Raw genomic sequence first — 27,088 nt, 5'->3', positions numbered from 1 at the left:
ACTACATTTTCTCTCCCCTCCAAACCACTCTCCACACTGCCAGTAAATTTAAAAAAATTTATTACAAAAACAATACACACTAAAAACTCGAACGATACAGAAATAAAAGCAGAATACTTATTCAGTATACATAAACCAAATGAACCACATCCTCTCTATTCCTATCTGCAGAGGTTCACTGTGAACAATTTAACATAGTTTCACATCTTTCCCTTTGCACATACAAGTATATACAAACATATCATATACACCTGTTTTACTCTTACACAAACGGGATCATAACGTGTCTATTATTTGACTCAAATTCTGTCTTCATTCAATATCCAGAAAAATTTTAAAACAAATCTAATGCACTTCTCTAGACTTCATTTCCTTAAATAAAAAATTCACTCACTGGTATCAAATGCAAATCTCTCTCTCTCTTTCTTTCTCTCTTTTTTTTTTTTTGTTTTTTTCAAGACAGGGTTTCTCTGTGTAGCCCTGGCTGTCCTGGAACTCACTTTGTAGACCAGGCTGGCTTCGAACTCACAGAGATCCACCTGCCTCTGCCTCCCAAGTGCTGGGATTAAAGGCGTGCGCCACCATCGCCCGGCTCAAATGCAAAGCTCTTGAAGATATGCTTCCTGTTGTCTTTCAGTGTCATGTCTAGTCATTCCAGCATCCTTTCTGAAACAAGGCAGGTACAAACACATTCTGTCATATCTAGACTTTCAACTTTTCCCTTCATGTTAACACCCTGCCTGGACTTTTTGAGCTGCTACACTCCTACCAATGACTTCTTCAACACTCAGTTTTCAGGTGGCCTCTGGAACACTTCTCTGCTTTTTCACACATGATCTCTTCTCAATTTTTCTTTGTACTTTACAGCTAAGCTTCTTGATTGTATTTGTCTTACAGTTCTAATGATTTATAAACATGGTTTGAACTCTACTCTCCCTCCCCCAACTTGATGACAAGCTCTTATTTAACCTTTGCACTCCAAGGATCTGATAAAATGCTTAGCATGAAACAGATACACAGTAACATATCTGTTGGGATTTCATGATTTTAAGAACATTTACTGAGTACCTACTTTGCATAGAACCATATCCTAAGCATAAAAAGCAACAAAAGACAGTCTTGGCTATAAGAAACTTACCATTTTTCCTATAACTTTTCCTAGGGCGAGGGAGAGCACATTTACATGACCACCTATTATTTTGGATACACAGCCTGTTTCAAAGATTTATAGCTATGTTCCTGTAATCTATTTAGGAACAAGGCATTGTATATCCACGTAAGTAATACATGAACAAACAGTTTGTCCAATATGTTTATATCTTACAGAGCCAGTCCATCAGTACCTAATTCTCTATTCCAGCAGACAGATTTTCATCTATTCCTGCTTGCAAATTGTAAGTGAAATGGTGCTATGTTTCTACACCAAGAACAATAAATGCCATTAAAGGCATGTAATGGGGAAGAGTGAGTCTGCTCTCTCTTCTTGGTAGTGGTTAGGGAAAAGAACTTGCTACTCCAGGATCTGGAGAGATGATTACTATTTACTTATTACTAAACCTAGGGTAGTAATCTGGTGATATCATTATCTATACACATATAAATAAGCTGGGGGAAAGGTAATCGACCAGGCTGATTGAAGAGGCTTAAAGGAAGCCTCATTCATCAGAGTCCAAGTCACTGTCTCCAGCAATGGAGTGGAAATCCTCACTGTCCTCCTCGTCCTCAGAGAGGTGGACCTGGCTTAGTACGCTGGGCCCAGAGCGCTGCTCTTCCTCATCTTCTTCCTCCTCTGATACCTCATACCCACCGATGCTGCTGAAGCTTGTATCCTGGGTGTTCGACTTGGGGTCGGGTTCCTCATAGCTCCCATAACTGAGAAGAGAAACAACATCTCTCAAGCTTGGGAACCACTCACTAGATGACCATTCCCATGCTTTGTACTGCCAAGGGATCAACTCATCTCAACCTCCCCTGGACACTAAATAATGGGTTCTTGACTGTTCCACCTCCCCTAAGAAAAAAATGATCCTGTTAAAAACATTAACTTGTTGACGTTATACATGTGAGAACCTGAAATAAACTTCCTGACACTGACCAACCAACACACACTACCAGCTAACACGACCACAAATGCTGTCGAGCCCCACTGTTTCACCTGCTACTTAGTTTCATTCATCTTGTATCCAAAATCGGGCAGCAGTCCTGAATAATCTAATATATCTTGTCTCTATTACCTCCTTTCTATTCCTGCTTTGTCTGCTGTCACTTAGTTGCCAGGAGTAGTGGTGCATAATTTTAATCCCAGCCCTTGGGAGGCAGAGGCAGGCAGATCTCTGAATTGAGATTAGCCTGGTCTACATAGTGAATTCCAGGACAGTCAGGGTTATAGAGAAACCTTGTCTTGGAATAAATAAATAAATAGCTAACTGATTAAAAATAAGATGCTCATCCCTCAGAAATTTGTTTTTCAATGGTAATAATGAACATCCTTCTGTGTCAATAAATACAGCTCTACTGTTGTGGAATATTAGTTTAAGATGTGTTACATTCATTTATGCTGTGGAATATTTGTTTAATGATGCAAAGATGTGTTGCATTCTTTTATGTTGCATTTGTTTAACTCTGTAAAGCGGTGTTACTGTGTCTGTTTAAGACACTTGATGGTCTAATAAGGAGCTGAATGGCCAACAGCTAGGCAGGAGAGAGAAATGGGTGGGGCTGCCAGGCAGAAAGAATAAATAGAAGAGAGAAGAGCAAGGAGCGAAAAAAGGAGGAGAGGAGGACACCAGAGGCCACCCAGCCTTAAAACCAACCATGGAGTAAGAACGAAAGAAAAATAAATAGAATAGAGAAAGGTAAAAAGCCCAGAGGCAAAATGTAGAAGAGAGATGGGATAATTTAAGAAAAGCTGGTTAGAAATAAGCCAAGCTAAGGCCAGGCATTCATAAGGAAGAATAAGTCTCCGTATATTTATTTGGGAGCTGGGTGGCAGGCCCCCAAAGAGTTAAAAAAAAAAAACAAAAAACAAACAAACAAAAAAAAAACCCAAAACCAACTACACTCTACAGCATAATTTTTTGGGTGGAGTTTTGAGACTGAGTCTTACTATTCAGTTCTATCTAGCCTCAAATTTGTGATTCTCCTGTCTCAACCTTCTAAGTGTAGGGATTAGAGTGTGCCAGACTTAACAGCTGCATGGTATTCTGCTATATGGCTATAACATGATTTATTTAACAGTCTCTCAGTAGTAACATTTAGCTGTTCCCGATTTATGTCACCATTAGACACACTGGGCTGTAATAAAATCTTTGCACACCTTTTTTGTTTGTTTGAGACAGGATCTCACAATGTAGCCCTAGCTGTCCTGGAACTGGTTATGTAGACCAGGCTGCCCTAGAACCCATAGTGCTCTGCCTCCTAGAGTGTTGGGATCAAGGGTGTGCATCATCACGTCTGGCTAAAAACACCTTAATAAAGTGTTCTCATAGGACAATTTCCTAGATGTAGAATTTTAGAACCAAAGGGGGTATACATTTAAATATTTTTATTTAAAGTGATAAAATTGTCATAGTTCTCTCCCATTCACCCTATCTATTTACATATTACTGCCAACCATTTGGGGATGTTTTTTTCTTCACACCCTTTCCAAAAAATCATCACCAATCTGACAGGTAAGAAGCTACATTACATTGTTTATCATACTTATTTGATTATTAGAGAAGCTATAAAATATAGTTATTGGTCATTTGAATTTGTGAATTTCTTAGCTCACGTCTTTTATCTTTTGTTCTTTAGGGCATAGAGCAAGCTTTCTAAAACACAAAGCAGATCATACACTGTTCTCACTCAATGCCTGCCCACATTTGGGTCCTTCACAATTTGGTTCTTACCTATCTCTTTTAAAAAATAATTTTTATTTATTCTTAACTACCTCTTTGAATCATTTCTATTATATGGATCAATTAAAAGCTCTGGCCTACTTGTATTCTTTAAAAATGTCTCACAACTCTGGGTTTTCACATTGCCATTCCAAGTCTCTGGGATATCTTATGTTTCTTACCCTATAAACTACTACTCATATTTGGCTCAGTTTCCTTCTCTAATCAGCTTCATTTCCCATCCCTCTCCATGCCCCAGAAAAACCCTGTGGTTGCCTTTTATGTTACACTGCCATTGCCTGTTTACCTGTTTCATAATTCCTAATAGGCAGAACTCCTTAAAGGAGGGAATACCAAAGCTTATTTTTGTTTTTATTTATAATCAATAAAATGTTTTATCTACTTGCTGGCAAGATGGATCACATGTGCAGTAAATCCAACATGTTTGAAGCCAAAATCATTTTCCCATCCTCTCTGTTTTTCTTTCCTCAATGAAATTTTCATTATTTATCAGACTCAACTCCCAAATTCAACTGAATACTGCTATTTTCTATCCCATGCTACCCTTAAATGTTACTTAACATATAAATTTGATGTTACTTTCTCTCTCTCCTTTTTTGTTTTTTGAGACAGTGTCTCATGCAACCCTGCCTAGCTTTGAACTCATCCTGTAGCTGAGGATTACCTTTAACCCCTGACCTTCCTACCTCTACCTTGAAAGTGTGCACAGGTCAGCATCACCACAAGGAGCTGTTTTGTTTGTTTTTAGACAGAGCCTCAATACATAGCCCAGGTTTGGGGGGTTTCTGTTGTTGTTTTTGTTTTTGGACACAGGGATTTACTGGCCTGGACCTCACTATATAGATCAGACTGGTCTTGAATTCAGAGATCCACCTGCCTCTTCTTAGGCATGCACCACCACACTTGGCTAGCCTTGAATTTAGGGTCTTCCTATCTCATACCCTAAGTATTGAGATTATAGAAGTGTGCCAGCATAGCTGACAACTTCCTTTTCCTGAAAGTATGTACTCCTAACAGAACAAAATCCAAATGCCTTAGGATTCTACTTATGATCCCCTACAATATAGGCTCTTGCTATTTCAAAACTCTTAATTTCTCAACCACCTCCATTTACTTTTGAACACATTTCGTGTTGGATTTCTATGCCTCTGACATATTATTTCATCTGTAAAGATCTATCCCCACTTGCTGCCATTGTATATGCTTAGCAGACTCCGATCCACCCTTTAAGGCATAGTTCAAATGCTTCTACGTGTAATTTACCCTGATTACTTAAAAGCACAATAAGACACCTTTTTAGGGATACCTCAGCACTCTGCACTTATTTGTGCTTAAGTACTTATAACATTATATCAGATGATTCCACTAGACGAGTTCCTCAAGGGCAGGCTATGTCTTATTCATCTATGTATTCCCAGGGTCTAGACAATGCTTGGCCCAAGTATAGGTGCTCAGGGAATGTTTGACAGATGGAAGCTATCTGATGCTAGGCCCTTTGTCAGCATAGGTGGGAAATGATGCCAGAGCCCAGCAGCATCTTACTGCCCATTACCTGATGTTGCTATCCTCCAAACCACGGGAAGCCTCCCCACCATCTCCCTCATAGGACATCATGCTTTCTTCATTTTCCATGCCCATCCTCGTATTCTCTTGAAGCACACGAGGATGTTTAGGTCTTATACTGCCAGATCCCACATCAGAGTCACTTCCACTTTCACTTAGCTGAATAGCTGTAAAAAGACAGATTGTGGTTCATTAACAGACAAGCTTGATGGACTAGGGGTATGGTTCAGTGCTAGAGTGTTTGCTTGCATGTATGAGATAGACTTTGTGCCTATAGTCCTCACCTCTCAAGGCCTCTCTTGAACTACCAAATGTCAATAGTAGCAAGATCTATAGTTTAGAAACTGAATCCAAGTAACTTATTTCTTCTATCTCAGTCTAATCTACCCGTTTTCTATCATCTCCAATACCTTTACCTTACCATTGCAATTATTTTTCTTAATTTTCCTTTCCTGTTCCCAAACACAACCCCTCAAAGCTGCTACTTGGGCACTGCCTTTTCCACTGTTCCCTTTATGTCTCCTGGGTCTGCTCATCTTCACTGCCCCTCAGGCTAATGGACATGCTCATCCTGAGTGTGTGTTCAGTACTCTCAGGTCTACTAATGGGACTTCAATAAAAAGACAGGCTTTTTTATACTAGCACATAGCAAGTAGCAAAGTGGTTTCTATTCAGTCCTGAGGGCACAACAGTGAGCTACTCAGAAACAGAAGCGAAAGAGTAAGACTCACCAGAAAAAGGGTTATCTCCTTCTTCATCACTTCCAGCATCTTCCTCATCATCTTCCCCTTCAGACATAAGCAAGTCCTCATACAGGACACTGGCTTGAGTCTGTTGTACAGTTCCTTCCTCTTCATCTGCAAGATCACCATCTCCATCTTCACCTTCCTAAAAAGTCCACGTGGCAGCCCCATCAGTGACCAAGAGACCAGAATGCCTTCCTTCCCCTGCATCCCATTTGCTGCCTCACAAGAAGTTAAGTGACTGTAGTGGATGGATTTGTCCAACTCACTCTAAGGATTAAAGTCAGACTGAGGCTCGATTCAGAGAAAATCTATGATTCTCATCTTGGGATTTGGCCGGCCCTATACTACTGGGGTTCCTGTCATATAAGTGTATAATGTAACCATAAGCTTTCTGTAAGCATACTCACTGGGCCTGGAGTCTTAGGTTCCCCCCTCCTCCCCCGCTTCAATATCCACAGAGTCTTCCTCACCCAGCCTACCTTGGCCCTGGCAAACCCGAGTAAGGAGCACAAATGGCACATCATTGAGGGATGTGCCCCTAGGAGTTAACCAAGGGTTCTTTACCTAGGCCAGATGCTTTCCTGATATCCCAGCCAACAGCACTGCTGATGGAGGCTGTTTACACAGCTCAAGACATGTGTACTTCCTCCTAGTCATTCTTTGGAAATAATAGACAGGGCAAGAAAAACCAAAGAACAGGAAAGTTTTTGGTCCACTCCTGTCATCAGAAGGGAACGCTTCCTTTCTGAGGCAAGCTTTTGAGATAGAAAATCCTTCTGGGTTTTTGAGAATAGGTATAGCTTCAGATGAAAAGTATGTTTTGATACCTCTGGTAAAAGCCAGTTTAAAAAATTATACATAATTTTAATTTGGTTTATAACTTATAAGATGCACAAAATAGTACGCCAACTGTTGTGAACACTATCTCTGAATGCAGCTGGTCTTTCTAGTTAGTCACCTATTAGGCTGCACTGATGCTTCAACTACTTTCTCTGAAGTTCTGTTGTGCTTAATTCTGCCAACCATGCCCCAGAAATCAAATTCCAAAGCCTTGTTTTCAGGGCCAAAGGATCTAGTCACCCTTCATGTATACATGGTATCAGTCCATCCCTCCATGTTCACCCACCAGGCAGACCACCAATCTCACAAAGAGAAATAGTCTCCTACCTGTGCTAGCTGCTTTTCTGAAGTAGCACTGGGGATATCCAAGACAGACATATTGCTCTCATCTTGATATACAGAGGCATCTCGAGAAACACTGAGGGATGTGCTGTTATCATACAAATCAGGAGGCTGTGGCATAAAACATACAATTTAGCTTCTACCAAGGGAACAGCTAGAAGAAACACAAAGAATCCTCCTTTATAACATTCACTAAAGAAAAAGGACATGCAAGACGACCCAGTTAAAGAGGAAACACAGCCTGGTACAGCTTTGTAGACAAATCTTTAGAATCCTATAAACAACATCCACTCTAGCAGACTGGCATCTAATGTATGTGTTCAGAAACTAAAGCAGAAATGCATAAAGCTTAGGGACAAGTTTATGTATTAACGGCCTCTCTGGTCAGTAACCTACTTTCTTCTTCTAAGCCTGGCCTTATTGTATTTAAGCTCAGAGATTCATATTAGTTATAGTTTTATTGACTTAGAGGCATATAAGAAGAAATTGGATAAAGGAAAGTTTCAACAAGAGTATGGGATGGTTTGACAGTTCATGAGCTTGCAGATGATGCTTCAAAGCAAAATGATATGTTAAAAACAAAACAAAACATGGGCTATGGAGTAAACAGCCTTGGGATTGAGTCTTGGCTCTACCACTGTTAATCATCCTGTTTTCTTCAACTGTAAAACATGGATGATAATATCTACCTCACAGGGTTGTCATGTGTACCAATTAAGAGCTATGTACCAATACGTGGTACTTAATAAATGATAGATCTCTTCCTCTTATTGTCCCTGAAAGGAACAGGGATTTAGCAAATAGATTCTAGTCAATGATAAGAGGGACTACATAAAATATTCATGAAGTGCATAGAATAAGAAAAATAAGCCGGGCGGTGGTGGCGCACGCCTTTAATCCCAGCACTCGGGAGGCAGAGGCAGGCAGATCTCTGGGAGTTCGAGGCCAGCCTGGTCTCCAAAGTGAATTCCAGGAAAAAAGCGCAAAGCTACACAGAGAAACCCCGTCTTGAAAAAAAAAATATTCATCAATTTTAAAGTATGTTTATAGACATAAACATATATACCACAGATATGAAGAAACTCAAAATATTCAGTGATTGGTGTTATGAAAGATGGAATTGATAAGTAACACCTCTTCTTTGTATCTTCCAATTTTCTTTTTAAAAAAGACTTCATTCATTTTTAAAAATTATGTATATACTTGTATGTTTGAGTGTGGGTTTGTGCATGTGAATACAGTGTCTATGAAGGCCAGAAGAGGTGTCAAAACTTCTGGAGGTGGAGCTAAAACAGCAAGCCACATAACATGGGTGCTGGGAACCAAACTCAGGTCCTCTGAAAGAGCAGCAAGCACTCTTAACTGCCAAGCCATCTCTCCAGCCCCATCTTCTAATTTTCCCCAATCATCATGTTACTTTGAGCAATACAAACCTGCTTACGAGCAAGGAATAAAGCCTATAGTTCCAGCACAAATTTGAGACCAGTCTGCATTATACAGCCAGACCCTGTCTCAAAGAAACAAATGCACACCTACAAGTGTTGCTCTGTAAACAAGTAAGCAAACAACATTGACTGAGAAGATCTGAGTTTCCAAAATAGAGGCAAAACAGGTTTCAAAAACGTTAGTGCACAGATAAACTGGTATGCAACAGAAGGGAAAAATCAGGAAATTTCTGCAAAATTTGAAAGTGTAGTATGAAAATAAAGAGAATTATGGGAAACTGTAAAATGAATAATTCCAAGGTATTGAGCTCAATGCAAGCTCGGTATAAATATCCAGATGCAAATACATTATTAACCGCCACCATTTGGAAGTTGAAGATAACATGATTACTGCCATGCTTCTATACAATCACAACTGTATTATGACAGTTACATAGACATAGACACTTTGTAATAATCTTTTGATTTCATATAGTAATGAGTAAGGGTGGTCACACATGAGGCTCTTCCTTGAATTAACAGGCAATGACTGGGCTATCTTACAATGTATACACATAAATGAAGGGAATGATGAGAGCATGAACTGATAAGAATGAAGCAGTACTATCCATACCATACTCTCCATAGGAAACTCACTAAAAATACCAAAACAGCTATTGCTCAGGAAGGACAAGGCTTTGATTCACCAATGGTCTAGGCTTATGACTGTCCAAGACTTGAGAAAAGCACATGCCACTTGGTGGTTAGATTCTTCTGGAGAATGATGGCTAGTACTCAAGCTTTAACTTACCAGAAAGTACCTTGTGGAAACTGTGAGCCTATTAGCAAACAAGGCCTTCCTGGGCAACATCACTCACCCAAGCCCCCTTGACCCAATCTGCCCATACAACTCCAAGAGCCTTTCCTTGTTCTGGACCTTGAAGAAGTATCTGAGGGTTCTTTATACCTGGCCCCTCAGTAACCTAGGTTTTGGGATGAAAGAGAGAGTAAAAGAAAGATAGAGAAAGTGTACGAATGAGACACAGAGACAGCAAAAATCCAACAGAGATCATGTATGCTGCATTTAAACTCAGAGTGAAACCTGGGTAGACTGAAAAATAATCCCATGGGAATTGGAAGAAATTCTGCATTTAAAGTAGTTGGTTAAATTGGAAAGAGCCTCTGGGAACTTTACAAAAAACAAAACAAAAGAAAAACCCTTCACACAAAGAAGGAAAGAAATATTTACCAAATGCCTATCATGTGCCATACAAACTAATCACTTAACATTAGAAAGCACATCTTAGAGAAATGGGAATAGAAATGTTCATTTCCCAGTATCACAAAACTACACAGTAGCAGAGCTAAGACTCATACCCAGGCCTGTTTTACACCAAACCTCATGTCCTTTCCACCCTACCACTGTATCTCCAATAAAGAAACTATGGACCTGTTAATATTCCATTTAAAGTCTATTCTTCAAATATGCCAACTTTCTCAGAATGTAATATAGAGGAAATATTCAAAAGGTTCCTTCAGACCAGAAAAACCAAAAAAATTTCTTATTTACCCTGCTTTCTAGTCTTCCAATATATAAACTTAAAATACAAACAGTCTTCATTTAGTAGGAAAGGGAATTAACCCTGGAAATTGAGTGATGTGAGTTACAATGACATACCTCTAAGGTAATGGGTAATCAGACACCTAGAAGGTACAAGAACAATATGGCCCACATCTGTAACTGAGCAACCTACATTCTAAGGACATCCTAGAAGCCCAGAATTTGCTGACAAGAGAACTGGACCTAGAGGATAGCTCTGGCTATAGTAGTCAGGAATCTGGTATTCTCACACACTGTCTATAAACAACCACCCCACTCATTCATCCCATAGTTGCCTCTTCTGGATTTAACAAGGCCACAAAAATACACGGCCCTCACTCACCTTAGCCTTTGAGAAGACAAGAAAGCACACGAAAGGCATATGAAGAGGAAGGACAGAGAAGAACGGTATCTCAGTAAACACATCTGTTAACATGCTCCCAATTTCCCAAACCATAAGAAAACTGTAAGGAATTCCTAATCCTTTGGCTCACCTGAGGTGTGTAAGGTCCTGGAGTCATTGGGTCCAAACTTTCTAATTCTGCTTCCTCCAGAGCTGCTTCTTTAGCTGTACAAATATCTTTCTCAAGTTGAGTCAAATGTTCATCATACTGAAGAAACAAAGAAAATTAATGAATTCATTCAACATTAAGGTACTGGGCAGGCAAAAATAAACAACACACACACACACACACACACACACACACACACACACACACACACACACACACACACACACACACACACACAGAGTCCCTGTCTTCATAGTGCTTCTATTCTAACAGCAGAACACAGCTGATAACCTAAACAAGAGAAAGAAATGACAGAATGAGGGTAGAAGATGGAATATTACATTTGAAAGAAAACAGGGTAGTCAGGAAAGCTTCAAACTCAAGGACACAACAGAAAGGCTTCAGGGAGCTAGATCTTCTTAACCACCTACCTCAGTTAATGTCTGGTAACAAACATTCACAATCTCCTGAGCAGTCTTAGTATACTGACTCTCAGGCCCTAGGAAAGAAGTAAAATGCCATTACCTTTGGAACTTCAAGAATTTTATATTTCTTCAACACACTGATTTAATATATATTGCTATTTATTCATTCATTTAAATAACCACTAAAATGTTTTTTTATATATTTTTTAAAGATTTATTTATTTATTATGTATACAGCATGTATGACTGCAGGCCAGAAGAGGGCACCAGATATCATTACAGATGGTTGTGAGCCACCATGTGGTTGCTGGGAATTGAACTCAGGACCTCTGGAAGAGCAGTCAGTGCTCTTAACCTCTGAGCCATCTCTCCATCCCCCTTTTTATATTTTTCAATGCAGGATTTCTTTGTGTAACATTGGCTGTCCTGGAACTCACTCTGTAGACCAGGCTGGCCTCGAACTCACAGAGATCTGCCTGCCTCTGCCTCCTGAGTACTGGGATTAAAGGCATGCATTACCACCACCCAGCTAAAATGTATTTTTTATGTTATGTATATGGGTGTTTTGCTTACGTGTATCACTGCACACTATATGCATGCCTGGTACACAAAGAGGCCCAAAGAGGCTGTTGGACTGGAGTCACAGATGGTTTGGGGCTGCTATATATGTGCTGGAAGAGGAGTCAGTGCTCTTAGTCACTGAATAATCTCTCTATCCTCATACATTGCAATTTAAAAACAAGAATTTTACACTTTGTTATCCAATAGTATATCATTATTTAAGATTCAGAAAAATTTATGTTTAATCCGTACCTTGGACCTCTCCTCTACTTTTATAAATGAAAATTTTTATTTGATTTTTGGATTTTTGTTTGTTTTTTGAGGCAGGGTCTCACTATATAGTTCTGGCTCTCCTGGAACTCATTATGTAGATCAGGCTGGCCTCAAATTCACAGAGATTCACCTGCCTCTGCCTCCATACCTAGCTATTAGTGGGAAAACTTTAAGCATACAAAAATCAGACTAATTAGTACCCTAATTAGCCAGCTTTAATGATAATCAACACAGCCAGGTGGTGGCAGTGCACGCCTTTAATCCCAGTACTTGGAAGGCAGAGCCAGGTAGATCTCTGTGAGTTCGAGGCCAGTCTGGTCTACAGAGCAAGAGCCAGGACAGGCATAAAAACAACACAGAGAAACCCTGTCTTCAAAAACCAAAAACCAAAACAAACAAACAAAAACAACAACAAAAACCCAATTATCAACACATGGCTAATCTTGTTTCATTTATATTTCATTTTCTAGACTCTTCTCAAAATATTTTGGATACAAGATCTCATTATGTGTTCTAGACTTGTCTCCTTGCCTCTATCTCTAAGCTACCTTGAGATACATACAGAGACCCAGTGTCAAATAAACAAATAAGAATCCTTATGTAAACTATGGATTTATGGAGTGTCAATGGAGGTTTATCTATTAATAGAACTACTGTACCACTTTGGTGTAAGGATGTTGACAATGGGAGTAGGGAGTATACTGTAACTTCTACCAATTTTGCTATGAACCTAGAACTACTCTAAAATATAAAGACTACTTGGAAAACAAGAACTACTTTCTAAGCCAAACTGTATCATATCTAAAATAATAATCCCTTGGCACACGTCTTTAATTCCAGCACTCCAGAGGTAGAAGCAGGTGGATCTCTGTGAGTTCAAGGCCAGCTTGACTTACATAGTTCCAGACCAGCCAGGGCTACATAGTGAGACTCTGTCACAATAAACAAATAATTCTTTTTTTAATTAACTAATTAATTTTACATCTTGATCGGAGCCTCCCCTCCCTCCTCTCCTCTGAACTGGCCATCCCCTGTGATCGAATTGGTGACTACCCACCCCAGTTGTCATCAGAAAGCCTTCATCCAGTGACTGATGGAGGCAGATTCAGAGACCCACAGCCAAACATGGGGCCATGTTCGGGGAGTCCTGCTGAGGAGAGGGGAGGGGGATTATAGGGAAAAAAAAGGGGGGGGGGGTCAGGAACATCGAAGGAAAAACCACAGAAACCACTAGCCTGGCTCATGGAAACTCAGAGTCTGAATCAACAACCAGGGAGCCTGCATGGGACCGACCTAGGCCCTCTGCATATATGTAATTCTTTAAGATAAATGAATAGCTAATCAATGTTCAAATTATAGGCCTGCCCCACCATACCCAGTTGATCAAACTCAGAGCTTTATGTACACTAGGCAAACACTCTACCAAATAAGATATATCTCCAGCTCCTATAATGTATTTTTCTATGGTAAATTAAACTTCAATGAAAACTTAAAAAAACTAATTAATACAAAACATTTACTACAAAATTTCAGATAAAAACCCAATGGTTGATATTTCTTAAAAATTAAAAGATAGAGCAATGGCCAGGCACTGTGACACATGTTTGTAATCTAAGCACTCAGGAGGCAGAGGCAGGAAGATATACAGTGAGTTCCAGGCTACCCAAAGCTACATTGTGAAATCCTTTCTAAAAACCCAAAAAATTAAAAGATATGGCAACAGAGGACCAACATCTTCTAGGACACAAATGGCCTGGGACTGAGTAGCAGCTCCTCTTTTTATGTTTCATTTACTGTTTTGAGAGAGGGTCTCCATATGCAGCCTAGGATGGCCTCAGAACTCATAGAGAGCTACCTACCTTTTCCTCCTGAGTGCTGAGATTACCAGCATGTGCTACCATATCCAGTTTATGTGATGCTGGGGATTGATCCCAGGTTTTCTGGCATTCTAGAAAAACTCTTTGAAATATAGCCCCAACCCAATAAGGAAAGCTTTCACAGATGTGACCCTTGAAATATATCTACTGCTTACCATTATATAAAGAATAAAAAGTATACCACATGGGGGGGTAGAGATATAGCTTAACAGGATAGTTTACCCATGCACAAAGCCCTGGGTTTGGCTCACAGCACCACGGAAAGTATACTATATATACATATACTATGATTATTACAAGCCATTATAGGGATAAGGAAGTCCTTTTCAGGGGCTGGAGAGAAGGCTTAGTAGGTTCAGAGCACTTGTTTTAGTTTGTTGGTTTTTCAGACAGGATTTCTCTGTGTAATAGCTCTGGCTGTTCTGGAACTTACTTTGTAGACCAGACTGGCCTTGAACTCACAGATCCACCTGCCTCTGCCTCCTAAGTGATTAAAGGTGTGGGCCACCACCGCCTGGGTAAGAGCACTTGTTCTTATGGAGAATCCCTGTGCATTTTTCAACACTCAAATGGTGGTTCACGACCAACTGTTAACTCCAGTTCCAGAGGATCCAATATCCTCTTCTGAATTCTTTAGGTACCAGGCATGCACGCGGTACAGAGAAATACATTCAAGCAAAATATTCATACACATAAAATAAACCTAAAAAAATAAGTCCTTGGGCTGGAGAGATGGCTCAGTGGTTAAGAGCACTGGCTGCTCTTCCAGAGGACCAGGGTTCAATTCCCAGCACCCACATGGCAGCTCACAACTGTCTGTAACTCCAGTTCCAGGAAATCTGACACCTTTACACCAATGCTCATAAAATAAAGTTAAATAAATTAAAAAAAAAAAAGTCCTTTTCAGGTAAAAACATCTCCCAAGTATACAATATCTACTCTTTTGTGAAATGGAGTCAGGTGTGACAGTGCTTGCATGCCTATATCTCAGTGCTGGAGAGGTTAAGGCAGTAGATTATGAACTCAAGGCTAGCCTGGATTACAGTAAGTTTAAGGTTGACATGAAAAACTTAAAGATCATGTATCATATATCCAAAATCTAGGGTCTGGAGATGGCTCAGCAGTTAAGAATGCTATCTGCTCTTGAAGAGGACTCCAGTTCTGATCTAAGCACCCTCATCATGTAGCTCACAGTTACCTGTTCCAGGAGATTCAATGTAATTTTTGGCCCCTGAGGCATTCATATTCATTCTATCTCTCTGTCTCTGTAACACACACACACACACACACACACACACACACACACACACACACACACACACACTGAACAAAAATCTTTTTTATTTTTCCAGACAGGGTCTCTCTAAGTAGCCATGGATATCCTGGAACTTGCTATATAGATCAGGCTGGCCTCCAATTCATAGAAGATCCTCCTGCCTCTACCTCTCAAGTACTGGGATTAGAGGTATCACCACACACACAGCAAGATCTTTAGAAAAAAATCAGATTGGGCTAGGGATATAGTTTGGTAGTAGAGTACTTTCCCAGCATTTGCAAGGCTCTGTCTGGGTTTAATCTTTAGCACACACACAAAAAAATGCAAAATAAAATAAATTTGTATCCTTATGCCAGACACAAATAAATCAGAAAGAAAACTTAAGCCAATCATCAAGATATTAAGGACACAAATAATTAAGAACAGTGTAGTGGCATTGGCCTTTTTTGTCCATTTTGTTTTTTCAGACAGGGTTTCTCTGTGTTAACAGCTCTGGCTGTCCTGGAACTTACTTTGTAGACCAGGCTGGCCTCGAAACTCACGAGATCTGCCTGCCTCTGCCTCCTGAGTGCTGAGATTAAAGGTGCTTGCCGCCACCACCAGGCTAAGGCTTTGTTTCTTTTCAGACAGGGTTTCTCTGTTTAGTCCTGGCTGTCCTCAAACTCACAGAGATCCACCTCCCTTTGCTTCCCAAGTGCTGGGATTAAGGGTGTACACCACCACCGCCCGGCTGGCATTGGACTTTTATCCAAGTACTACAAAGGCTGAGGCAAGAGGCCAGTGCAACCTATAATAGCAAGATACTATCTCATCTACCCTTCCCTCCAACACACAGCAAGAAAAGAACAGCTACTGCTTGTTTCTGCATTTTTTCATCTCTTAGTTCTAACCAATCAGTAGTTTGATACTCAATATACTGATGGAAAGGGGACTACAAAAGTTCTCAGACAAGCCAGGCACTGGGAGGTTGAGGCAGGAGGATTGCTACAAGTTCTTGGCTAGCCTATAGAGTGAGATTTCCTCCTGCCCCCCAGATAGGGTTTCTCTGTATAGTCCTGGCTATCCTGGAACTTCATCTGTAGACCAGCCTGGCCTCCAATTCACAGCTGACTGCCCCTGCCTGAAAAGTGCTGGGATTAGGTATGCACTACCACCACCCGGTGACTGTCTTAATAAAAAGTTAGTGCAGGCCCAGAGTGATGGCTCAGTGGTTAAGAGCATTTACTCTGCAATCATGAAGACTAGTCAGATCCCAGCCCATTAAATACAAAACAAACTGAGCATCCCCCCAAATACCTGTAACCCCACATCTGAGAAGAATAGAGACAGGAAGATTGCTGGGGCTTGCTCTCTTCCAGTCTAGCGACACTAAGCTTTAGGTTCAGGAAGAGAACATGCCTCAAAGGGATATGCAGAATGAAAGAAGAGGATATTCAATGCCTTCTAGTCTTGGTGTCTGCACATAGGTACATGAACACATACACACACAAAGTCAGATTTTATATGTGAACTTAAAACAATCAAGCTTTCATGTGATGGTTATGTAATGATAGAGAAAAATCAAGGCTGCATATAGGCTACAGGCCTCCTTAAACTGAACTAGTAATAATATTAATACCAGCTTCTATATACTGGCTCTTATGCCTACAAGGACATAGGTTAAGAAATTCAGCCTTTAAGCCGGGCGGTGGTGGCGCACGCCTTTAATCCCAGCACACGGTAGGCAGAGCCAGGCAGATCTCTGTGAGTTCTGTGAGGCCAGCCTGGGCTACCAAGTGAGTTCCAGGAAAAGGCGCAAAGCTACACAGAGAAACCCTGTCTCGAAAAACCAAAAAAAAAAAAAAAAGAAAGAAAGAAAGAAAAAGAAATTCAGCCTTTAATCAGTTTTGACATGTAAACACAGATCAAACCTCTCAGCATGTCAATTATAATAATACAAGGACAATTAGTTTTATATGTTTGGTTTGTAATGTTTCTCTCTGGAAATCATTTTGAAAAGATCTCTTCCCTTCCCACTTCCTTTGAAACAAATGCCTCTAAAGAAATACTCACTAATAAGTGCCTCTAGAATATAAAAAATAATTTCCAAATGCTATCCCTTTTTACTACTAGTTCCTTATAGCTATTGCTGGTTTTAGAGAGCCCATGTTCAAGAGTTACATGGGTTCAGCTATTTAATTCCATGATGCTACTATAAGAAAAGCAGCAGTCTTTATAACAAAACATGCTAGAATTGGTAAATCACTGTTGAGATATATAGAGAAAAATACCCAGACATTTCCTTACTCTTAGCTATAGCAGCACTTCTTGAATGGAGAATTAATGAAGCAAAGACTCACAGATTCCCGGTACAAAATTCTGTATGTAATATATCTTTTTCTGGGTAGAATAAAATTATCAAAAGGTCCATATCCACCTCCGTAAAGCTAAAAATACTATTCTATATCTTGAAAAACATCAGGAGCTTACTAAAAGTAGGATGATCAGCTTTAGGTTTTACAGCTTTGGAGGAAAAAATAAAAAGACATGCAAAGGTAACAGGGCCTCTCTGGGAACAATGAAAGTGTTGGGGCTAGTGGGAAGGAGAATTAAACAGCAATTGAAGTACAATTTCCCAGACCCTAAAAGGAAACACACACACACACACACACACAGAGTTGTTTCCAGAATGTTGCCATAATTACCATGAAAGATAAGATAAATTATCACTCTACCCAACAGATTAGGTTACCCACTAACAAAAAAATTGTTTGAGTATATTTTACCTTTTTATTAAATCATGGACAAAGAAATTAAAAATGTCTTACTGAAAAAACATATTTACTTAGATTTCACCCTTTAATTAAATAAGGATTTGCAGAGCCTAGAGAATCACATGCAATTCATACCCACATGTTCTTAATTAGTGGTAATTTCAATGATTGCTTCAGGAAAGCAACATGTCACCAAGATAAAAAGACCATTATTTTCCCCATGCTTACAGTAATGCAAGGAGAAGCAAACAAAGAAGGAGAGGGAAAGCAAGCCTTACTACTGCTAGAGAGCTGTCAAGTTCCAAAGAAAACCCCTGCCCAGCAGGTAAGCAGCTTTGTGATCACTTCTAGGCTCACAGTTCCCAATGCTCCATCTCAAGAGGCAGAAGCAGGCAGATCTCTGTGAGTTCAAGGTCAGCCAAGACTACAAAGAAAGACCCTGTTTCCAACAAACAAACTTGGCAATTTCTTAAAAAGAAGCTATTACTTACTACTGAGGTTTTTTGTTTTTATATTTTGAGACAGGGTCTTGTTAAGGTAGCCCTGGCTGGCCTGGAACTTACTATGTAGACCAAGATCTTTCTGCCTTTTTTTTTTGTTTGTTTTTCGAGACAGGGTTTCTGTGTAGCTTTGCGCCTTTCCTGGATCTCACTCTGTAGCCCAGGCTGGCCTCGAACTCACAGAGATCCGCCTGCCTCTGCCTCCCGAGTACTGGGATTAAAGGCGTGTGCCACCACCGCCCGGCTTTTTTTTTAATCTTCTAAATGAACCATATCAATCTTCTTCTCACCTCAAATCTCTAAAAGTATAAAAATAGTAATATGGAGACCCCAAAATACATTTTGTGGTTTACTTTTTTTGAGACAGGTCCTTACTATGTTGTCCAGGCTTATCCCCAACTCCAAAGTACCTTAATAGTTAGGACTCTATGGGCATGCACTATCATGCCTTGCTTTAAATATTCTTTTCCTTTTCTTTTTTTTTGGGGGGGGGGTTTAGAGACAGGGTTTCTCTGTGTAGTTTTGGTGCCCGTCCTGGAACTCACAGAGATACTCCTGGCTCTGCCTCCCGAGTGCTGGGATTGAAGGTGTATGCCACCATCACCCAGCTCTTAAATATTCCTTTTTAAGCACTTAGTTTAAGACAGATGTAGTGGTATACATAGGACATTCCAGGACAGCCAGGGCTAGACAGTTAGTCTCAAAAAAAAAAAAAAGCAGCACAACCTTTAAGGTTTTTGTTTTGTTTTAGACAGAATCTCACAATGTAACTCTAGCTGGCCTGGCCTAGACTCACCACCTAAATAGCCTCAAACTCTCAAAGATCTGCCTGCCTCTATTTATAGAGTGCTGAGATTAAAGACATGCTGCCACTATACCCAGCCCAAACTTCAAATTTCAATAAAGCACACGGTACTACAAAAGTATAGGGAAAGGAACCACCGATAAAGGGTGACAAGGAACACTTCACTGAACTTTTGATTCAATTGGTGATGAAACACTAACTGCCAAACCCAACTCCCCAGACCTGGTCTTAGAAGCCCTCTTACACTCGATACTTCTGTCACTCTACAACACCACCTCACTCCTCAGGCACTGTGCCTCCATCTTTCTAATATTTATTTTATGATGCCAGAGAGGTGGCTCCGTGGTCAAGAGCACTGGCTGCTCTTCCAGACGACCAGCACCCACATGGCAGCTCATAACTCTCTCTCCAGTCCCAAAGAATCTGATGTCCTCTTCTGGTCTTTGTAGAAACTACATGCATGGTGCATAGACATGTAGGCATTAATTTTTTATTTTAAAAAGAACATTTTTAGCAGGTGGTTGAGGACATAGATCTTTGTCTACAATAGAGTCATCAAGAAAGAGATGGTAGTTAAAGTGTATGAGTAAGAATATTCAGAAAAAGACTGAGAAGTTTTAAGAAGGAGGACAGTTGTCATCACAATACAGTTTCAAGAAAGCAAGATCAAGATAGGTACTGTAAACTACTTATCACCTAGGGCAATTATGTGACCTTGTTCACTTAGTAGATATACTTAGCATTGTAGAAGCCATATTGGAGGGGGCTGGAGAGGCTCAGCGCTTAAGAGCACTAGCTGCTCTTCCAGAGGACCTGAGTTTAATTCCCAGCAACCACATGGAGACTCACAACCATCTGTAATGAGATCTGGTGCCGCCTTCTGACACAAATGTGTACATGCAGATAGAGCACTCATATACATAAAATAAATAAATCAATCTTTTAAAAAGCCATATTGGAGTAAAAAGCTGGGTGCAGTAGCATACAACTGTACAATCCTAGCACTGGGGAAGTTAAGGGAGGAAGATGGCCAAGTCTGAGGCTAGCTCGAGCAACATAGCAAAACCATCTCAAAAACAAAACAAAATAAAACTAAAAGCTCTAAGTGAAACATGAATGGGAAATAAAAAGATGGAGATTTCAAAGAAATCTGGCAATAATAAAAAAGAATGAAAAATCGAAATTCTATGGAAATAGTCTTGTATATAATATGGTATTATATACAGGAAAACTCCACCTACATGAAGGACTTAAATGAAAAATTAAAATAAGAGTGAGTATGGCTGTGTGTACCTGTGGACTCAGCTATTGGGAAACAGAAGCAGAAGGACCACACAAGTCAGGAGTTGCAGGCTAGTCCAGGCAATGCAGTAAGAACCTCCCCTCATCTCAAAAAAGAAAAAAAGAAAAAAGAAACAAACAAACCAGTTTTAAAACATAAGCCCTAAAATAAAAATCACTGCAAACTTCATGTCAGATGGCTTATACCTCCCAGTCTAGCCAAACATATCCTAGTTTATAATCCATGATACTGTCTTTTTGTTGTTGCTTGCTTTTGAGAGAGTCTCACTATGTAATCCTGGCTGGCCTGGAACTCTCTTTGTAGAATTCAAAGAAACCCGTGATCTGACGGTCTCTGCTTTCCTGAGTGCTAGAAATAAAGGTGTGAGTCACCACAATTGGCTCACAAGGCTTTCCTTAATGAGGCAGTTCAACTCTAATGTCCCACTTAAAACACACACACACACACACACACACACACACACACACACACACACACACACACACTCACTCACTCACAACTGAGAGATGGCTCAGAAGAGTGCCGACTGTTCTTCCAGAGGTCCTGAGTTCAATTCCCAGAAACCACATGGTGGCTCACAACCACCTGTAATGAGATCTGGTGCCCTCTTCTGTATACATAATAAATAAATAAATATAAAAAAAATAAAAAACAAAAACCAGGTGGCACATGCCTTTAATCCCAGCACTCAGGAAGCAGAGGCAGGCAGATCTCTGTGAGTTCGAGGCCAGCCTGGTCTACAGAGCGAGATCCAGGACAGGCACCAAAACTACACAGAGAAACCCTGTCTTGAAAAAAAAAAAAAAAAACAAAAAAAAAAAAAACACACACACACACACACACACACACACACACACACACACACACACCATTCTATCTGGTGCAAGTATCAATTCTACTCTCTTAATACCTATATAATCTGCTCAACCTTTCCATTTGTATTGCTTCTTTTTGTGTTGTCTTTTTGTTTTTTGAGACAGGGTTTCTCCGTGTAGTTTTGGTGCCTGTCCTGGATCTCACTCTGTAGACTAGGCTGGCCCTAGAACTCACAGACATCTGCCTGGCTCTGCCTCCTGAGTGCTGGGATTAAAGGCGTGCGCCACCACTGGCCGGCTTGTTTTGCTTTCTTGAGACAGGGTCTCTCTTCAGAGCCCTAGCTATCCAGGAACTTACCATGTAGACCAGGCTATCCTTTAACTCACAGAGATCTGGCTGCTACTGCCTCCTGAGTGCTAGGATTAAAGGCCTATGCAAGCATGCCAGGTCTCTTCTTCATGCTTCTAAACTGTTCAAATTGTTAGGTTTTATTTGTTTTTCAACATGGCTATTGTTAAGAGTTTGTTTACTGGTCTCCAAATCTCATTCATCCCCACTTCATTATTTGGATAACTTCCTAAATGGTATTTACTAAAACTATACCTCTCTCCTCTCTTACTGGTTTAGTGTGACTTACTGGGCCTTTCACAATTTGGGTCTATCTAACCCTCCCACCCCAATCTTATTTTATAATCAAACCTAGCCACCACCCTATATTCAAGTCAGACTTATTTGTACTTCCCCATCCAAAACACTTTCATGTATTTTTGCATTTGGTTCTCTATCTGGAACTTCATCACCCTTCTTTTCTTGATTATCTGTTCAGCATAGAAGGTGCTCGGTAATGAACCACAATAGTCAATATCCCTTAAGACTCAGTTCAAAAATAAGTTCCTGAGGCTGGAAAGATGACTCAAGTGGTTAAGAGCTTTTGCTGTTCTGGCAGAAGACCTGAGTTCAGGTCTCAGCACCCATGTTAGACAACTCACAACCATTTATAACTCCAGTTCCAGGGGATATCACACTCCCCTCTGGCCTCTACAGATACCTGCACTCACATGTGCACACCCACACATACATATAATTAAAAAAATAAATCTTAAAAATAATTTTTTAATTTTTTTTTTGGTTGAGCATGGTGGCACATTCTTTAATCCTAGCAGAGACAGGTTAGTCTCTGTGAGCTCTACATAGTGAGTTCCAGGCCAGCCATGGCTACATAGCGAGACTCTGTCTCCAAAAAAAAAAAAAATCACTGAGCCATACTTGGTGATACACAAAATTGGGAGGTAGGAGCAGGAAGCTGAATCCAAGGTCATCCTCAGGTATATATCAGGTTCAAGGCCAGCCTGGGATACATGAAACCATGTTTCAAAAACAAAAATCCTTTAACTTTTACTAGTTTATGAAGCCTTTCCTAACACTCAGATTAAAGTATTTTTTTTCTCTAATGTACTTTGTATATCCTTCTATTATAGCTTTGTCAAGCTATATTTTATTTGTTTATATCAACCCAAGTATGAAGTGCTGGAACAGAGACCATCCTTCCTATCAGTAGATTAAGCAGCTAGCAAAAAGTCTAGTACATATTATTCCATCAATTCAGGTACTGAGCAAAATTCCACATACCAAAGTTTGCCATGGTCTACAGCTAGCTATACATTTCAGCCTCAGCTCCATGCAGAGTTGGAATGTAACTTTTCAAATCTTATAGAACACAGCAATGACTCAAAGGACAAGGAACATTCATTTGATTTTTATTCACACCTCATTTTTCTATGCTTTACACAATTTCAAAAGTAAGGATCAACTGCTTTTCATCAAGTTTAATAGTGATTCTTACAAAACACACACTAAAATATGCACCTACTTAAAAAAAGTAAAGCGGGCAGTGATGGCTCATGCCAGCACTTGGGAGACAGAGGCAGGTGGATCTCTGAGTTCAGGACCATTCTGGTCTAGAGTGAGTTCCATGACAGCTAGGGCTGTTACACAGAGAAACCCTGACTCTAAAAACAAAAACAAAATCAAACTAAGCAGACTAAATGGTTGAGTGCCAAGCCTGGCAACTTAGGTTCAGCCCTGGAAGCCATATGATGGAAGTAAAGAACCAACTCTCCAAGTTGTCCTCTAACCTCCAAAAGCATACCAGAATAGCACTCCCACTCTTACAACATACATATAGATATAAAAACAAAATTTTAAGAAGTAAACTGACTTATTTGATTTAGCTATCACTGCTCAAAGCTGCTTAAGCCCTTAAAATCTTAATAATGCAAATTAGTGCTGAACAGACTGCTGAAAGAGGAAAAAAAAAAGAAATACCCACCATTGTACTTAACACTATTGGCCAGAATAAGGTTTACATCATCTAGAAAGCTCTCTCGACTCTGGTATTTGTGCTTGGAGATATTCTATGATAAAAACAAGACACTCAGCTATATATACAAAAACATTTGACTATAAAAAGACACTAATTATAAAAATCACTCACCTTACGTATAGTCTCCAAATCCATTGGACTGACAATCACTTTGTAATAATCTGGAACAAACTTCTTATTAACTGGGTGATGAAATGGCCAAGACTAATAAAAAGAAAGCATGGGTAGTTAAATGAAAATCACTATTTATAGCACAGAGTCCCAATTTTCATTGAGTTACAAATATTTCTGATAAAAACTATAGACTCTTTCCACAGAAATACACAAACTCACACAAAATTCTCTGTAATTTAAGAGTCTTATTAAGGATTCTCACACCCTGATTTTAAATTAAGAATCCCTCCTCCATTCTATGAGCAAAAGCATCAGGATCATGATGGGGAAACCTGCAGAGATGATCAAACCAAACTAGTGGAACTCATGAAAGTTGGATCAGTGGCTGTGGAGCCTGCGTGGGACTGGACTAGGCCCTCTGCATGGGGAGACAGTTGTGTACTTTGATCTGCTTGGGGGGCCCCCTGGCGGTAGGATCAGAATCCATCCCTGGTGCATGAGCGGGCTTTTTGGAGCCCACTACCTATGATGGGACACCTCATGTAGCCTTGAGGCAGGGGAAAGGGTTTGGACTTGTCTCTACTGGATGTGCCTCCCCATGGGAGGCCTTGCCTTCTTGTTGGGGGGAGAGTGAGGGGTGGGTTGGGAAGGGCAGAGGAGGGAAGAGAGGGATCTTTGGTTGTGTGTAAAATGAATGAAAAAATTTTCTTAATTAACAAAAAAATCAGAAAAAGAAATACCTAGGATCACTATAGGAAAAAAAAAAAGAATCCCTCCTCTAAACTTAGAACTAAAATCTTATTTCTGCATTAAAGACCAAGTTCTGTAAAAATAGAATAAAATTCCTTATTCCATAGTTCCATCTAGAAATTTTATAACACTCTACACATAGAACATTATGATTACATGCAACAGAAAATTTAATTCAGAATTTGGGGGGGCACCAATATAATAAAATGGTCTGCAGAACTAATAGATAGCTTTGACATAAAAAGTTGAACAAAAAGGGAAAAAGAAAGAAAACAAAAAAGGAAAACATTGAGTAATTATTGAAGTGTTTTTTTATGGACAGGCAAAATGGGTCAATGGGTAGAGGTGCTTACCAATAATCCCAATGATCTGAGTTTAATTCCTGGAACCCACAGGATAGAAAGGAGTTCCAATTCTCTGAGGGGTTTGTTTGTTTGTTTTGGTTTTTTGAGATAGGGTTTCTCTGTTTAACAGCTCTGGCTATCCTGGAACTCGCTCTGTAGCCCAGGCTGGCCTCAAACTCACAGAGATCCAACTGCCTCTGCCTCCCAAATGCTTTGCTTTGTTTTTTAAAAGACAGGGTCCTACTGTGTAGCCCGTGCTGGCCTTGAATTCACAAAGATCCACTTGTTTTCTGCCTCCCAAGTGCTAGGATGAAAGGTTGTGCTACCACACCCAGGCAAGGTGTTTTGACCACACACAAACCACAGCTTATACCTTCCTCCCCACATGCACAAATAAATAAATGTACTAAAAAATGTTGTGTTATTTGTATAGGAGCATTTCTAAATCAAGAAGCTACTATTAGTTGCCAGTTCTTCTCTCCCAGGCTATTCAAGAGCTTACAAATACTAAGTTCTGACAATAGGAAGAACCTCTTAATAGTCAAAGATACTTGGTATCATTGCTTTCAATGATAATGAATTCATACAGGAAAAGGTTACTATTTATTTATTTGTTTGTTTGTTTGTTTTTTTCGAGACAGGGTTTCTCTGTGTAGTTTTGCGCCTTTCCTTAATCTCACTCTGTAGTCCAGGCTGGCCTGGAACTCATAAAGATCCGCCTGCCTCTGCCTCCCAAGTGCTGGGATTAAAGGCGTGCGCCATCACTGCCCGGCAAAAGATGGAGGCCCCCCCCTTTTTTTCCATGACAGGGTTTCTCTGTGTAGCTTTGTGCCTTTCCTAGAACTCACTTTGGAGACCAGGCTGGCCTCAGACTTTACTATTTAAAATTACATCCTAGTTCCTATGGACATACATCACTACATAGAATTTCTTAATACACACATGCTTACCCTATATACTTCTTTCCATCCCCTAGTACTATCTTCACAACACTTGGCATGAAAATTACTTACGTCTGGAACTGCCATCATTTTCTGAGTGACAATGTTATCCAGAATAAAAGAAAACGCTACTTGGTCATCATCATCAAGCAAGGGGTTGATAGCTTTCTCTAAACGTGCCAACTTATCCTCTTTCTGAAATAAAGCAAAGCAAAAAGAAGGCAGTTTTCTTGAAGTGTGATCACCACAGAAAAGCTAAAGATATTTAAATTTCACCTAGCTATCTATGAATTTAATCCCCCAAATTTACCTCTGAATTATCTACTGTTCAGTTTCAGGCCAATCTAGAAAAAGGATATGTTAGCTAAAGGAACAACACAAAGAGCATGCCAGCAAATACCTTAAGTATTCTTAAAAAAAAAAAAAAAGACAGGGTTTTTCTGGGTAACAGCTCTCACTGTCCTAGGACTCACTTTGTAGACCAAGCTGGCCTCAAACTCAGAGATCCAACTGCCTCTCTCTGCTTCCCAAGTGCTGGGATTAAAGGCATGCACCACCACACCTGGCTTAAACATTCTACATCCCATTCTTGTATAGCACCAAGACCAGAAAGGTCAACACATCACGAGTTTAGACACAACAACAAAAACATCTTTGGCAAATTAGGCTTTTCTATAAAATGAATGCTGAGGATACAGAACAACATCACCATTAGTTAATGACTCTTTTTATTTGTTTATCTAATAGGGTATGTATCCTATGTATCCCAGGCTGGCTTCACATTCAGTATACAACCTCAGCTTGATTAGTGACTTGTACAAATAAAACTTAATCCAACAAATTCATTTTGGTCTGTGTACTATGAAAATCTCTATGTTCTTACTGCCTGTATCCTCAATCCTTAGTCTCATTTGCCCTTGTTTTGCGGTGGTGGCGGTGGCGGCGGGGGTAGGGGTGGGGGGGTGGGGAAGGGTTAGGGGTGGAGGAGGGTCGGGGGTGGGGGAGTGTGGGGGAATGGGGGTGGGGTGGTGTCTCCGGTGT

The 27,088-nt window shown here is 40.1% G+C and overlaps 1 protein-coding gene across 8 annotated transcripts in view; it reads right to left on the bottom strand.

Annotated features, from left to right (window-relative positions):
* Nucleotides 1–519: 519 nt before the first annotated feature.
* The window catches only part of Taf1 (TATA-box binding protein associated factor 1), a 73,906-nt gene continuing 47,337 nt past the window's right edge, over nt 520–27,088 (bottom strand). For 3 of the 8 annotated variants that reach the window (XM_037199292.1, XM_028892039.2, XM_037199293.1), the window contains 10 exons: nt 26,120–26,242; nt 24,010–24,102; nt 23,845–23,929; nt 11,358–11,425; nt 10,909–11,025; nt 10,758–10,763; nt 7,376–7,501; nt 6,194–6,350; nt 5,452–5,629; nt 640–1,872 (listed from right to left, as the gene is read on the bottom strand). In XM_037199292.1, coding sequence (XP_037055187.1) covers nt 1,656–1,872; nt 5,452–5,629; nt 6,194–6,350; nt 7,376–7,501; nt 10,758–10,763; nt 10,909–11,025; nt 11,358–11,425; nt 23,845–23,929; nt 24,010–24,102; nt 26,120–26,242 — 1,170 coding nt within the window. In that variant the 3' untranslated portion in view covers nt 640–1,655. Of the gene's footprint in view, nt 1,873–5,451; nt 5,630–6,193; nt 6,351–7,375; nt 7,502–8,498; nt 9,798–10,757; nt 10,764–10,908; nt 11,026–11,357; nt 11,426–23,844; nt 23,930–24,009; nt 24,103–26,119; nt 26,243–27,088 lie in introns of those variants that run through there. The other 5 variants (XM_037199296.1, XM_028892037.2, XM_028892040.2 and 2 more) reach the window with 3 other exon arrangements.

This window comes from Peromyscus leucopus, chromosome X (assembly GCF_004664715.2).
Source record: "Peromyscus leucopus breed LL Stock chromosome X, UCI_PerLeu_2.1, whole genome shotgun sequence".
Lineage (NCBI taxonomy): Eukaryota > Metazoa > Chordata > Mammalia > Rodentia > Cricetidae > Peromyscus > Peromyscus leucopus.
The sequence above is the reverse complement of the archived record's forward strand: the minus strand, read 5'-3'. Positions and strand labels throughout refer to the sequence as shown.